The sequence below is a fragment of the Mirounga angustirostris genome, unplaced genomic scaffold (assembly GCF_029215605.1).
Source record: "Mirounga angustirostris isolate CCGP_5_RB_7025 unplaced genomic scaffold, mMirAng1.0.hap1 SCAF_5, whole genome shotgun sequence".
Lineage (NCBI taxonomy): Eukaryota > Metazoa > Chordata > Mammalia > Carnivora > Phocidae > Mirounga > Mirounga angustirostris.
In genome coordinates this window covers 88,713,391-88,726,743 of record NW_026991713.1, presented here as the reverse complement: position 1 = coordinate 88,726,743, position 13,353 = coordinate 88,713,391, and the positions used below count along the sequence as shown (strand labels likewise).

At 37.6% G+C, this 13,353-nt stretch overlaps 1 protein-coding gene across 1 annotated transcript in view; it reads right to left on the bottom strand.

Moving 5' to 3' along the window:
- SLC15A5 (solute carrier family 15 member 5) overlaps positions 1-6,698 on the bottom strand; it is an 81,579-nt gene extending 74,881 nt beyond the window's left edge. The window contains exons 1-2 of the mRNA XM_045869668.3: positions 6,142-6,698; positions 2,044-2,266 (exon numbers count right to left, since the gene is read on the bottom strand). Of these exons, the coding sequence (XP_045725624.1) occupies positions 2,044-2,266; positions 6,142-6,478 (560 nt within the window). The 5' untranslated portion in view covers positions 6,479-6,698. The remainder of the gene's footprint in view (positions 1-2,043; positions 2,267-6,141) is intronic.
- Between the last annotated feature and the right edge of the window lie 6,655 nt (positions 6,699-13,353).

Here is a 13,353-nt window from a genome sequence, read left to right as displayed (position 1 = left end):
TGGTCTGAGCTGAAAGCAGATGCTTAACCAACTGAGCCACTCAGGCGCCCTACATTTCTAGGTGCTTTAACGTTAGGTTTTAAAAATTCTACATGATTCTTTTCTTTTTTAAAAGATTTATTTATTTATTTTTAGGGAGAGAGAGAGAGGAGAAAGCACACAAGCATGTTGGGGAGGGGCAGAGGGAGAGGGAGAGAGAGAATCTCAACAGACTCCCCACTGAGCAGGGAGCTGATGTGGGTTAGATCTCTTGACCCTGAGATCATGACCTGAGCTGAAAACCAAGAGTTAGATGTTCAACCAACTGAGCCATCCAGGCACCCCTGCATGATTCTTTTTATTAGAGATTTTAGTGAAATTAGGAAGTAATAAGACACATTGAAATGTGTTCATCCTAAATTTGGCCTGGCTCCTCACTGCTGCAGAAATTCATTTTCACCCCACTCCCCATCCCCCCTTTAAAGGCCTAAAGTACAAACCCATTGGGAGTCCCCCCCCTTTCCCAAAGGAAATATTTCATTCATATAATGTCTCCTTTGTAATCAACACTGAGAAATGTCACTTTGATTAAACACAACTCTGAATGACTAAGACCACAGTACAATAAATTCTCCAGAGCTATCTTTCAGAACAACTGATTGCTCTCCAGTCTTAATCCTCCAGAGTCTTATTTAATCAAAATGATGTTGCTAATTAAGGATTAAAACCTCCGAATAGAATAAAAAAGAAGGATTTTTCTTTCTCCTTTGGGCAGGTCAAGGAGGCAGAATTTGCTATAAGGAAGTAAAGAGTCCCTTCCACCTTTGGTAAAACTGCATTATTTTCTGACATTTGGACTGAATTCAAAATAGGCCTGAGTGCTTTGTAATATTAATATAATTGGAAGGGGGGGAGAAAGAAGAAAGAAAGAAAGAAAGAAAGAAAGAAAGAAAGAAAGAAAGAAAGAAAGAAAGAAAGAAAGAAAGAAAGAAAGAAAGAAAGAAAGAAGAAAGAAGAGAGAAAGAGGGAGAGTGAAAGAAAAGGAAAGAAAGAAACTGACTGCCTTGGGTAGTTATATATACAGAGATTATTTATGCTACATTTTTTTTAATTTAATGCTTTAAATATGAATTTTCTTTAAACATTTTGTCTGATTCTGTCTGTGCCTTGATTTTTTCCATTGCTAACATTGCTGGAAATACAGAATATTTAGAAAAATGTTGACAACTCATTTCACAGAAAAGAGGGAACAAAAGAATATTTTCAGATCTACTTGACATTCACTGATGAATAATAACAACAAAATACTCTACCTTAAGATCGAATTTTTTTTTGAATTCGTATTTGATAATAAAAATTGGTTCCTTAAAACCACATAAAACTGTGTAAGAACTCACTGAGAGAGAAAAAGATTCACAGAAAGGCAGTTTGATTTTCATGGAATATAAACTCTTTTAGGTGTTAAGGTTGAAGTGAATGCCAAACAGAAGTGCTGGCTGATGTTTCAACAAATTGTAAAATACTTTTTCTGTTCTTTTTTATCTTCTCTGTGCACTGTCCCGTGAATTTATAATCTCTGCCAAATTTGCTTCTTACAGTGTAGACAGAACTAATAACAGCTACCATTTATGATCACCTACCATGTGCCAGGTTCTCTGCCTGCAAGACACACATTATTGCCTCTAATAAAACCCAAGAAGAGGTATTATTGATAGCCCTTCACAAATGATTAAACTGAGACTTACAGAGAAGGTCAGATAGCTCGTGTTAAGTAGAGTCGAGACCTATTTGGCTCCAAAGCCACCTTCTACTCAGTATGACAAGGCAGTGTGTTTCTGGAAGGTGCTTGTAAGCTGCATGGGTCTGTGCCTGACTCATAGGCCCCTCACACTTACTGGCTGAATCCTGTCCCAGGCACTGTCACATCGTCACTTGACCCAGCCCAGTCAATGACAAACACCGAATTACTACAATCAAAATAGGACCAGAGAGCAAACAATGAGAAATACCAGAAGGGAGAGGAATGTCATAAGGCTCATTTCACTCCTAGCCAGTATGACTTACCAGTTAAAAAAAGACATTTGTTTCTGGGACCCATGCTCCTGAAGGTTGTAGGCACCCGGCGGACAAATGATGGCTCTCATTCCTCCTGTACCAAGGCAGATGGCCAACAGGGCTGTGTAGAACAGCCTCTTCTGCTCCTCTTTTGGTATATGGTTAATCATATGGTGAGTTCCTATATAGAAATCTTCCAAGGGAAAAGCAACCATGGATAACAAAGCAGTGCCTGTAGAGAGAGAAAAAAGGAGAATAAATATGGCACAGACCAACCCAATCACCAAACCACATTATAAATAAGGTTTTTCCTCTGAAAGGAGCATCATTATGTGATTGTCTTCTTGAAATATTTGTTAGTCACTGCGATTCTGGAGACAGCATGATTTTTCTAAATGTGCAATTTTTCTTCTCTCTGTGTTTTAATTAATCCAGGGGCCTAGTTTTTCCCCCCTTCACCTTGACCTATCTTCTCTCACAGAGTGTATGAGCAAGTCATGTCCACTTTAACAACATTTGGAAACAGATCATATAAGAAACGAGAGATGCCTGTAATTTCACCCCCCAGAGAAAACCACTGTTAGTAAGGGTTATTTGTTCTCAGTCACTAGAGTGATAGAAAACTCAAAGATCTCAGATTTGTCAGGAGCCTGTTAAAGAAAATGTTTTATGGAGAACATTATCATAGCGGTAAGAAGAACGTAGATCTCTTTGCCTTTTCTACTTCTCTTTCTCCTTTTCATGCCCTTTGATTTCTTTCACTTCTTATGCCCCTGAGCAGAGCCATCTTGGCTCACACAGAGGTGAGAAGGTGAGGTGGGTGATTCGGTACCGGGCAGGAGGAGGGGGAGCAGGGAGGACAGGAAGGGACAAGGGATGGGGGTCCAGCCTCTTCTCACTTTCATCTCAGAGGGACCACACTCGAACACTTTCCTTGTTTAATAGAAATTGCGATTCAATTCCATACTTTTGTGCAGCTCTTTAAATTCTGTAAAACATTTATATGTATTATATTGTTTCATCTTGGAAAAACTTGGTGACGTCAGAAGATAGATTTTCTTATTCCAATTTTTCAAAAAAAAAAAAAAACAACCCAGGTTCAGGGAGTTTAAGGGACTTGCCCAATGTTACAGAGTAACCCAGATATAATCTGGGCTTTATTAATTTAACATTCATATTTTTCGTATGATTTTTTATATGGTGGCTGTATGTGGTTAGTTTTCTCAATTGGACTATATAAGTTCCTTAAAGGCAGAAATTGGGTCTAATGTTTTATCTCCCTTACAGTGGCTTTTATAATCTGAAGAATATATGCACTCAATATGTGGTAACAAATTGATTTACCATGAGAACGGGTCCTTTAAATTACTGAGTTTGAAATGTTTCAATTTAAGTTGGGCCAGATATGACGCCAACTACTTCTCTCTGCCACTCAGTTCTCCTTGTCTCTGGAAGTGTAATGTGAGGCCTGGCAAGGCAAAGGGTTATCCAAAGGGAGTGGGCAGAGAGTGGCTTCTTGCAGACAAAGCACTCTTAGTGGTTCCTTTGTGTAAATTAGAAAGGCACCCTACTTCTATCTTTTGCGGAAATGTCATAATATACTGATTTCATTAGATCAAAACTTTGTTTTTATCTGTTGTAAAATTGAAGTAATAAAGATACAAGTCTCTGACATGTATGATAGGAAGTCTCCTCTTTGATGTGTGCTGATTGTGCCCTCCATAATCAGCACACATACTTGGTAGCTCTGTATAAAACACCAGGATGTGTCATATCCTCTGCTGGGTGGTTGGGGTCCCCTGGTGTGCTCTCCAGGAGCTAACGAGTCCATCAGAGAAGACAGACGTTCAGGTGGAAATTAGGATTATGATGTGGTAAGTGAAATTATAGAGGTATGATTAGAATGTGGTTGAGCAACGGGGGTGTTGAAGGAAGGACAGGATTTTTCAAGTCTTGGCTATGGAGTAGAAAGATAAAGGAAGGTTGACAATTTCAGGCATAGAAAGAAAGCATAAGTAACAGTAGAGAAGTAGGGGATTAGAGGCAAGCCGAAGTTCAGCATGGTTGAGGTCATATACTGAGACAAAAGTCTGGAAAGGGAAATTTGGGACAGATTGTAAAGGTTCTTATGTACTAAACTGGATTTTGTTTTTTAGATTAGACAGCTGATATGTAGATTTATTCTATAGATTTATATAGATATATATAGATTTATTCTTATTTATTCTTAGTCAATGCTGTTAGTAGAAAGGTATATGGATTGGAGTCATACTGACCTCTAATAGCCCAGTAAGTAGGCCATTGTAATGGTCAAGAAAAAGAAAGCTGCATTTTTGAGCTAAGGGCTAACATTTGAAACAGAAGACATATTTTTGATGGAACCTCTGATACTCAGTGACTGGTTGGAATTTGATGGCAGCATGAGTGGGGGGCACAAGGAAATGGCTTTTTGTAAGAAAATGAATGGATATGGAGTTGATTTAGGTCTTTTATTTGTCAAATTCTAAAACTGGGACTCAGGCCTAGTCTGATGGCTTATGCAGGAATTTAGACTGATAGGAATTGCCATGTTAAATAAGAAGTTGCCAAGTGCCATGGGTATGGCCTGTTACCAAGACAAGAAGAGTAAATCATTCAGACACTTGCTTAAATGTCTCCTTATCAGAAAACATTCTCTGATACAGAACAGCAACCATGTCACTGTCTAGTCTGCCCTGTCTCCCCCTTACCCACCTATATTTTTCATCGTAACGCTCCTGAGCACCTGACATAATATCATTTGCTTGTTTATTTTCTCTTTCCCACACTGGAAAGTCAACTTTGGCAGACAAGAGACTGCTTTCTTTTCTGTTGCATTCCCAGATCTTAGGATAAGGCCAGAGTGGTCACTGAAGAATATTTGTTGAATGTTGAGTCAATATTTGCCATGCAGTAACTTCGTTTTTACTTAACAAAGCTGACGCAGTAAAGAGTTATAAGTTTGAATCACACTCTAACTGATGAATGGTGAATGGTAATTTATCACCTGTCTGAAATTGGGGGATATGTTGAATACCCGATATCCATCCCTTCCTCATTTATCTCCTCCCCTGTCCCCCCAAACCTGCATTTCTGCTGCATTTCACAGTATCAGTGAACCACATACTAGCTTCCTAAGTCCCTCAGCTCAGAAACTTGGAGTTAATTTTTGTTCCTTCATCATATTTGTGCTCTTGTTTAGTTGTCAAGTTTTTATGGTTTTTCACATGTTCTGTCCTGGATTGACACTTCTTCTAGACCGTCCTCCTGAGATGTTCTGGTCTCCCTCTATTTAACCTCTCACTGTGGTTTCCTATCCTGTTTATTGAAAAAAACATTTCTCAGATGTTTTTCATCATATCTTCAGTGACTCCTTGTTGTCCAGAAGAACAACTTGAACCTTTTAGCCCCAAATTCTAGACTGTTCATCAACTTACTTTCTATACTTTATCAAACAATCTTGATATTTCCCCAACATTTCCCAGGATCACTTCACTCCCAAAGTTTTGTAGATATATTTATTTTTCTCTATGTAAAGAAGCTTAGTGTAACGTTTGAATTCACTCATTTATTTAGCATGTAGCCATAGTTCATAACATAGAAATCATGCCTCCCTATGCAATCTTACTCTATGACTAATTAAAAACCACCTTTTGATGAAAACATTCTTCAATTATTCTACCTGAACTTCAAAAACCTTTTTAGCACATTTCATCTTAGTTGTGAAGCAAATGAACTTCATGTTTCACATAGAATTTGTCACGAATTTGGGCTTGGGGTAGGAAGGGGGAAAAGCAGGGTGTTTGAAGGAGTACAGAAGACAGGTATGTAAAGAGATAATTATTATAAAATACAATCAGTACAACAATATAGTCATCAAAGCATCCACACATCCACACACACACATATGCACATATGTTTACTAGCGTCCCTCAAATAATACCAAGAACAAAGTAAATTGAAACTACATTCTTACTTCATTTATCACATTTTACACTAAGAGCAAAATTAGGATAAGAGAGAGGAAAACTCGAACAAAAATCTGTTCAGTTAAGTTGCAAAATGATCCAGTCAGAAGAGGACACTCACCTAGAAAATGTAGACATAAGCAAGCATATACCAGTTTGTTTCTTCCTAGACAGGCATCAGCAAGCCATCCCACAAACACAGGGCTAAGTATTGAAGTTCCAATAAAACACAAGTTCAAAATGGCTGCCTGGTAATTGGGATAGCCAAGCTTGACAGTGCAAAAGGGGATCATATTGCAGACGACTTCAAAGAAAGTGAACCGCTCACACATCTCCACCAGAAGCAAGCAGATTCCAACCCAAATTTTTTTCACAGTGTGTGATGAAGCAAAATAACCAGTATGTCTGAGAGTTTTCTCCTTCTCAGGGCTGTGATGTAAGGATACTCTCTCATCCATTGTTTCAAAAGTCTGTAACAGGCATGACTACCCTCCTTGAATGCAACTTATGTCAATGTTTTGAGCTTGGTGAATTTTTTACTCCCACCCTTCTAATGAAAAAATAAGTAAGATCTTTGCTTTGAATTTCACAACTCCATGCTAAAGTTTCATAAGTTCTTTTGCACATTAACGTGGGGGAGCACAGGAGAGGAGACCCAAGTATTTAAATGTTCACGGTAGCCCAGTGTAGCCAAATTTGATTTGTCTAATTATTTAGAGGCTAATTAGGCTCTCCCTCCAAACTTATATTGTATTACATGAACCCTGTTGCATACGTGTGGAAACTCATCTGCCTCACACTGATAAAGGTTTAAATACTGAGGCAAAAGAAGCAGTTTTTCAGGAGAATTTGAGCACTAGATCAAGAAATAATTTGAGTCTAATAATTTCTGATACTTTAATTAAACAAGCCAGAACAGCACCGAGAGATAAAGCGCGAAAGGAAATCTGTTTTGAGGGGGCAGGATACCTTATCATTATTACATTTCTTGTTATTTTTGGTTGGAATTCTGATAAGAAAGCTAATTAGGTAACAAAAGTGCTAGTACATTTAGGTAACAAGCAGAGTTTGCAAGAAAGTAATTTAAGTGCACTAATGAAAGGAGAAAATATTAAACAAAAACCCTTTTCCTTTAAGTTGACCCCATGCTTGTAGAACAGCCTCTCGGAGGAAATCGGAATCAAAAGGTGCTTTTTGACTCCTTATTATTAGTCAGCAGCAGGGACACAGCAACCATCTTACACATGCTTTGGGGAATATTGGATCTGGTATCACCCTGACCCTCCTCCAGCTGGGTGAATGGATGTTAGCATTCTATTTTGGAAAGCAGGAGGGCACCAATTAAGCTAAAAAAAGCAGCAGCGAAAGAGAACACTTGAACATTTAGGGATTTAGCTGCAAGGACATAGGAAGACAAGCAGATGGAACCATTGGGTTAAAGTCATAATAACTCAACACACAGGGAGTGAGTAAAGGAATGTTAATTTTATGTTGGAGTCAGAAGCAAAAGACCGATAAGGAGTTTTTGACTCTGATTCTTATCTTTTGACCTGAGAGATTGGGAGCAAACACTTTGCTTCAGTTCCTTCTAATAGTTTCCTTCCTTTTTCATCTGCTCAGCATCACTCCCCCCTCTTTGGTAACGATGCCCTATTTTTTCCTTTGTGTAGAGTGATCATGCAATTTATTATCTAAACTTGGACACTTCCCTGAGTTAAAATGAAGATATTTAGAGGTATTCCTGAAAAACAGACATATTATATCTGGGACCGTCTAGGGTAAGCCCCAACAAACGTCTTACCTTTGGGGAATAACTTCCTTCTACTCCATGATATCCTGGTGGGGTTTTCTTCTGGCCAAAGGAATCAACACATGGTCCAAGGCAATCCTCTTATAGTTTCTCCCCAAGAATTTTAATCATGAGTGTAATGACTCCAATTTGGACATGGAAGCTGAGTCATTCAGATGGCAGCTCTCAGAAAAGGGATTTTTTGTGAGGTTCTGATGGAAAATTCAGTGCCGTCCTGGTTCCTATCCTTCAGGAGACATGATTAATTTTTCCTCTGTAAAGGACTCCCTTTCCAATCAAGTTTAGTTTGACTAAGGTAGCCATGTTTGATTTCTGTGGTTGACAGAGAACCCAAAGTGATACTTTATGTTGTTGTTTGCCCCAGATTCAGGGAAAGTTTTTCTCCAGCCACTGGGTTTGTATTTAACCGGCACCTGACGAAGGACTTGTGCAGGATTATATCATAGGTAGGGTAGTCCTAACACTTTCCAGAGCCTGATGATAAGCATGTTTGAATTCTTTGGCTACAGCATGTATCCTTGTCCCCAAACAGGCCATAGGTAGTGGCAACCTGTGGTTTGGAGATGGTTGAGTCAGGCAGAGCAAGAGCATTTGCTGAGTAGAGTTAAAGCAATAGGAAAACACCTCTTTTTTATTGCCATTTCTCAATACCAAGCTCAGAAGGAGCGTAAAGGACAAATACCAATCCCATAAGAATAACATTTGGCAGGGAATATTGAATGCCATAATCTTTACCAACAACCTTGAGCTCTTGAGTGGGGGCTTATGCATCCTTTAGCTTCATGCAAAATTCCCCCCACCCCAAACCTCAGCTGGTTCTTTTTTTCTCTCCATCTCCCTTAATAAAATCATATTTTTCCTCCATTTTAAGAGCAATACATGTAGACTGGATCCAATGTAGAAAATATCTAGAAATAGAAATAAAGTGAAAGTTTTTGCAGAATTTATTTTGATGTTTTCCCCCATGTGACTGTTTTTTATTAATAGACTTTAAATATTTAAATTATATAATTATATGCAACTACTGTATAATGCATTTTCTTTCCTTTTTGTAGTTAATTTAACATTCCATTATGAAGTCTTTGTGAACATAAAGTTTTATGGTTGTATTAATAGATACATCATTCCCTTAACTATTCCTCCATTTTTGGTTGGTTACATTTGTCTCAGATCAGTTATAAACCAGATGTTCTTCAAGTTTTGATTATCCACCCACATCTAAAAGAAAAAATACCTTTATAAACAATGCTGGAATGAGTAAATTTGTTCATAAAACTTCCCCCATTCCCACATTATATTCTTTAAATTTTTTTTTTTTTTAATTCCAGTTGGTTAGCATACACTGTAATATTCATTTCGGGTGTACAGTTTAGTGATTCAGCACTTAACATACAATATCTGGTGCTCATCACAAGTGCCCTCCTTAATCCCCATCACCTATTTAATCTGTCCCCCCACCACCCATCTGGTAATCCTCAATTTGTTCTCTATAGTTAAGAGCCTGTTTCTTGGTTTTCCTCTCTCTTGTTTCCCTCCTATGATCATTTGTTTTTTCCACAATAGCTAAATTATGTAAAGAGCCCAAATGTTCATCGACTGACAAATGGATAAAAAAGAGGCACGCGCGTGCGTGCACACACACACACACACACACACACGGGCACACATATGGAATATTACTCAGCCATCAAAAAGAATGAAATCTTGCCATTTGCAACGACATGGATGGAGCTAGAGAGTATTATGCTAAATGAAATAAGTCAGTCAGAGAAAAATAAATGCCATATGATTATACTCATAGGTGGAATTTAAGAAACCCACATTATATTCGTAGACTAGTATTTAACAGTATTACTGAGTTAAAATGTGGGAAAGTTTTCAGGCATGTTGATATAAGTCAAATTGCAATACAAACTTCAGGCATTTTTTTTTTTTTAATTGAAAAGCCCATGTTGTTTTTGGAATGCAAAGACTATACTTAACACTAGAATTTTTTTTAGATTTTATTTACTTATTTTTACAGAGAGAGAGAGAGAGAGCAAGCACAAGCAAGAGGGAACAGCAGAGAGAGAGGGAGATGCAGGCTCCCTATCGAGCAGGGATCCTGACGTGGGGCTCGATCCCAGGACCCTGGGATCATGACCTGAGCCAAAGGCAGACACTTAAGCAACTGAGCCACCCAGGTACCCCAACACTAGAATTCTTCACTGGCAAAACAAAAGTCATAAGTCAATGTGTGGGGTAATAATGTTGGCCATACTTACAGGTATTGGAAAATGTATCTTATTTAATTTGGAAAATTAGTCAGAGGCTCATTTGATGAACTAATGATCCTCCATGGTTTTTACTAAGCATCCAGAGCATGAATGCATCAGATCCCATGAGGGTTGCAGGAATGTACCAGAAATGGAAACCCTGCTTTTATGGAGGCCATTTTTAGTAATGTAGGATTATAAAGTATTTTTATAATCTCTAAGTTGATTATAAATTTTGAGAAAACTATAGTATTTTCTAAAATGGTTTTACAATGTGTTGCTGTAACACTTTCAAATTTTATGTACATTTGTGGAATGACTTTTCATAGGTCCTCTAAACACTTAATAAGCATTTTTTAAGGGAAGAGCTTTTCTAGCTCAATAATTCTCTGTATATGATAAGCACAAAGGTCATTTGAAGATATTTATTCTTTTAGGCCTATCAATTCCATTTTATTACATTGACTATGAAGTTTGGTAAAAAACCTGGTTCAAGCATTGTCAAGAACATGAAGGACTGGTCTTAACTATAATTTAATTATTAAAATTGTGCATCAAAGACTTGTTGGAGTGAAATTTTTGCTGCATTGTTTAAGCTGTGAAGTGGAAATGCAACGGTACATATCAGACTGTAGTTTTGTTTTAGGAAAGACATTCTCTGTGTTAACCCTTACTCTTCCATTATACAGAGGCTCTGGCAATTGTATGTATTTTTACCCCTATCCTCCTATCTAGTGAGAAGGAGAATTACTTCAGACTCCAGCAGATAATAGCTCATGCCGTCCCAAGTATGCAAAAAATATTCTATTCTTTTTCTGAGGATAACTAAGAATGAAGGCCGTTGTACTCCTAAGGGGATTTCCCTCCATACCACTAATGACTATTATGAATTTTGCTATTGTACTGAAATCTACATAGAAGGCATATTTGTATAAAGTAAGTAAGATGAGGGTGATTTATCACAGGTACACTATAATAATTTTATGTGTCAACTTGGCTGGGCCACAGTGCCCAGACAATTTGGCCAAACAATATTCTGGATGTTTCTGTGAAGGCATTTTTGGATGAGATTTACATTTCAATCACTGTCTTTAAGCAAAGCATATTGCTTTATCCAGTCAATTGAAGGCCAGAATAGAACAAAAGGCTGACTCCCCTGAGCAAGAGGTGATCCTTAAGGAGATTGCCTTTGGACTTTCCTGCAATATTGGCTCTTCCTGGTTTTCCAGCAGACTGCTTTTGGTCCCGAACTGTAACTTTTTCCTGAGTCTCAAACCTCCCAGAGTCTTCAATCAGATTTTGGACTCATGAAGCCTTCACAATCATGTGAGCCAATTCCTTAAAATAAATCTCTTACTGCATAAATGTGTATCCTTTTGGTTCTGTTTCTCTGGAGAACCCTGCCTGATAGACACCATCCATACCATCCCTCTTTTTCTGTCTTTTCTTTCTGTTTTGATCATGAAGAAAAAAACAGAGACGTACTTAAGAATATGGAATTGATAGATCTCAAAACTATATGTGTAACCAAGACATTTGTCCTGAGTTTCTGAAAAACTGATGGACATCTCCATCTAGATTTCTATTAAAAAATCAAACTCATCACATCCTGTGCTAACTCATCATCTTCTTTCCAGGTCCTCCTCCTCTTGCTTTACCTTCTTTAACATCACCACCTACCCAAATATTCAAACTGGAAAATTGTGAGATGTCTTAGACTTTTTCTTTATTGTTTCCTCACCTATTTTGTCTACCTTTTCACAGAAAATATTTACTGAGTTCTTACCACATGCCAGGCACTATCTAGACTTTGAGAGCTGGGAAATCCTGTCAATTCAACCTTCTAAACATTTCACAAATCCAACTTTTTCTTCTTCACCTTTTCTACTCTGATCTAAATTTGAACTTTTAACCTTTCTCCTTTTCTCACTGCCTCCAGTATGGCTTCCTTTGATCTCAACCCCAGTCATGTGTACATTATTTTCACCTATTTCCCATATCTGTGGACTCTCTTGCCCCTCTGCCTGTCCTGATTTTTTCTCTTATATTGTTTCCTTAGTAGTATTATTTAGAATGATTTGTTCTTTAAGATCAAGTAAGTCCATTTAACAGGAAACTTTAAATTATTACTGTAAATGGCATCACTTGCCATAATAACAGATAAAAATAAATATAATAATCCTAATTAAAAATAATAGCTAACACTTATTAAGTGCTTTTTTTGGTCAGGTTCCATTCTAAGAATTAATTCATTTATCTTTGGAACCACTTAATGATGTAAATGCTATTTTTATGAACCCCATTTTACAGTTATGGAAACTGAGGCACAAAATAAATTAACTTATTCAAGATAATTAATTATACAGCAGACACTTCAACCTAGGTGCTCTGACTCCAGAGCCTACACTTAACAGATGTTTTTTCTTTCATATAATAAAAATATGGAAAGATATTATGTAAAAAACCACTTTTTTTCTCCACAGAATTCTACATTATTTAATGTCCAAACTACATATCACCTAAAATCATTTCTAATTCCAAGGTATTGGGAAACATTCTTCTATGTAATTCTCCCTAAACCCTCCAGAAACTTTTTTTTTTTTTTTTTTTTTTTGTGATGAGAACCTTCCCTTGCCAGTCTGCCATGGAGCTGGATGACATGCTCACGGTTTCATGACTACGCTATGCTCTTTCATCTTTTTATCTTTTCACATGCCATTGCTTCCACTCAGGGAGCCTCTTTTCATTCCTTAAAACTCAGCATCAGTATCACATCCTCAGTAAAGGCTCCTCTGATTCTCAGATAGTCTTTTCTGTGCTCTCAAAACACTGTATCGCTTTCTCTCTTTTGATACATATACATATATTAATTAGTTTGCATGACTTTTCCTCACTGACTGAGATCTTGGAGAACAGGAGCAGTTTCCTACTTGTCTTTACACCCCCACTGCCTAGCACGCTGCCTGGAATGTACTGGTGGTTTCAGCGTGTGCCTAGGGGCTGAGGGTCGCTGTGATGTTTGCCATATTCAGACACAAATAACCTTTATTCCATCAGAGTTCTGCAAGGAGTGCTCTTCGTTTAGTTTTTCCCAGTCTGCTACCAGGATCTTGACTCTTAATAACTAGGTAAAATCCACTTGATGCCTATATATTAAAACATTTTAAATGGATAAATGTGTAGTTGACTTCCTGAGTGAATAAATGAAAGAATGGTTAAGGATTTGACGTCCTTGAGATGTTATGAAGGAAACAAAAGCGTTCCTATG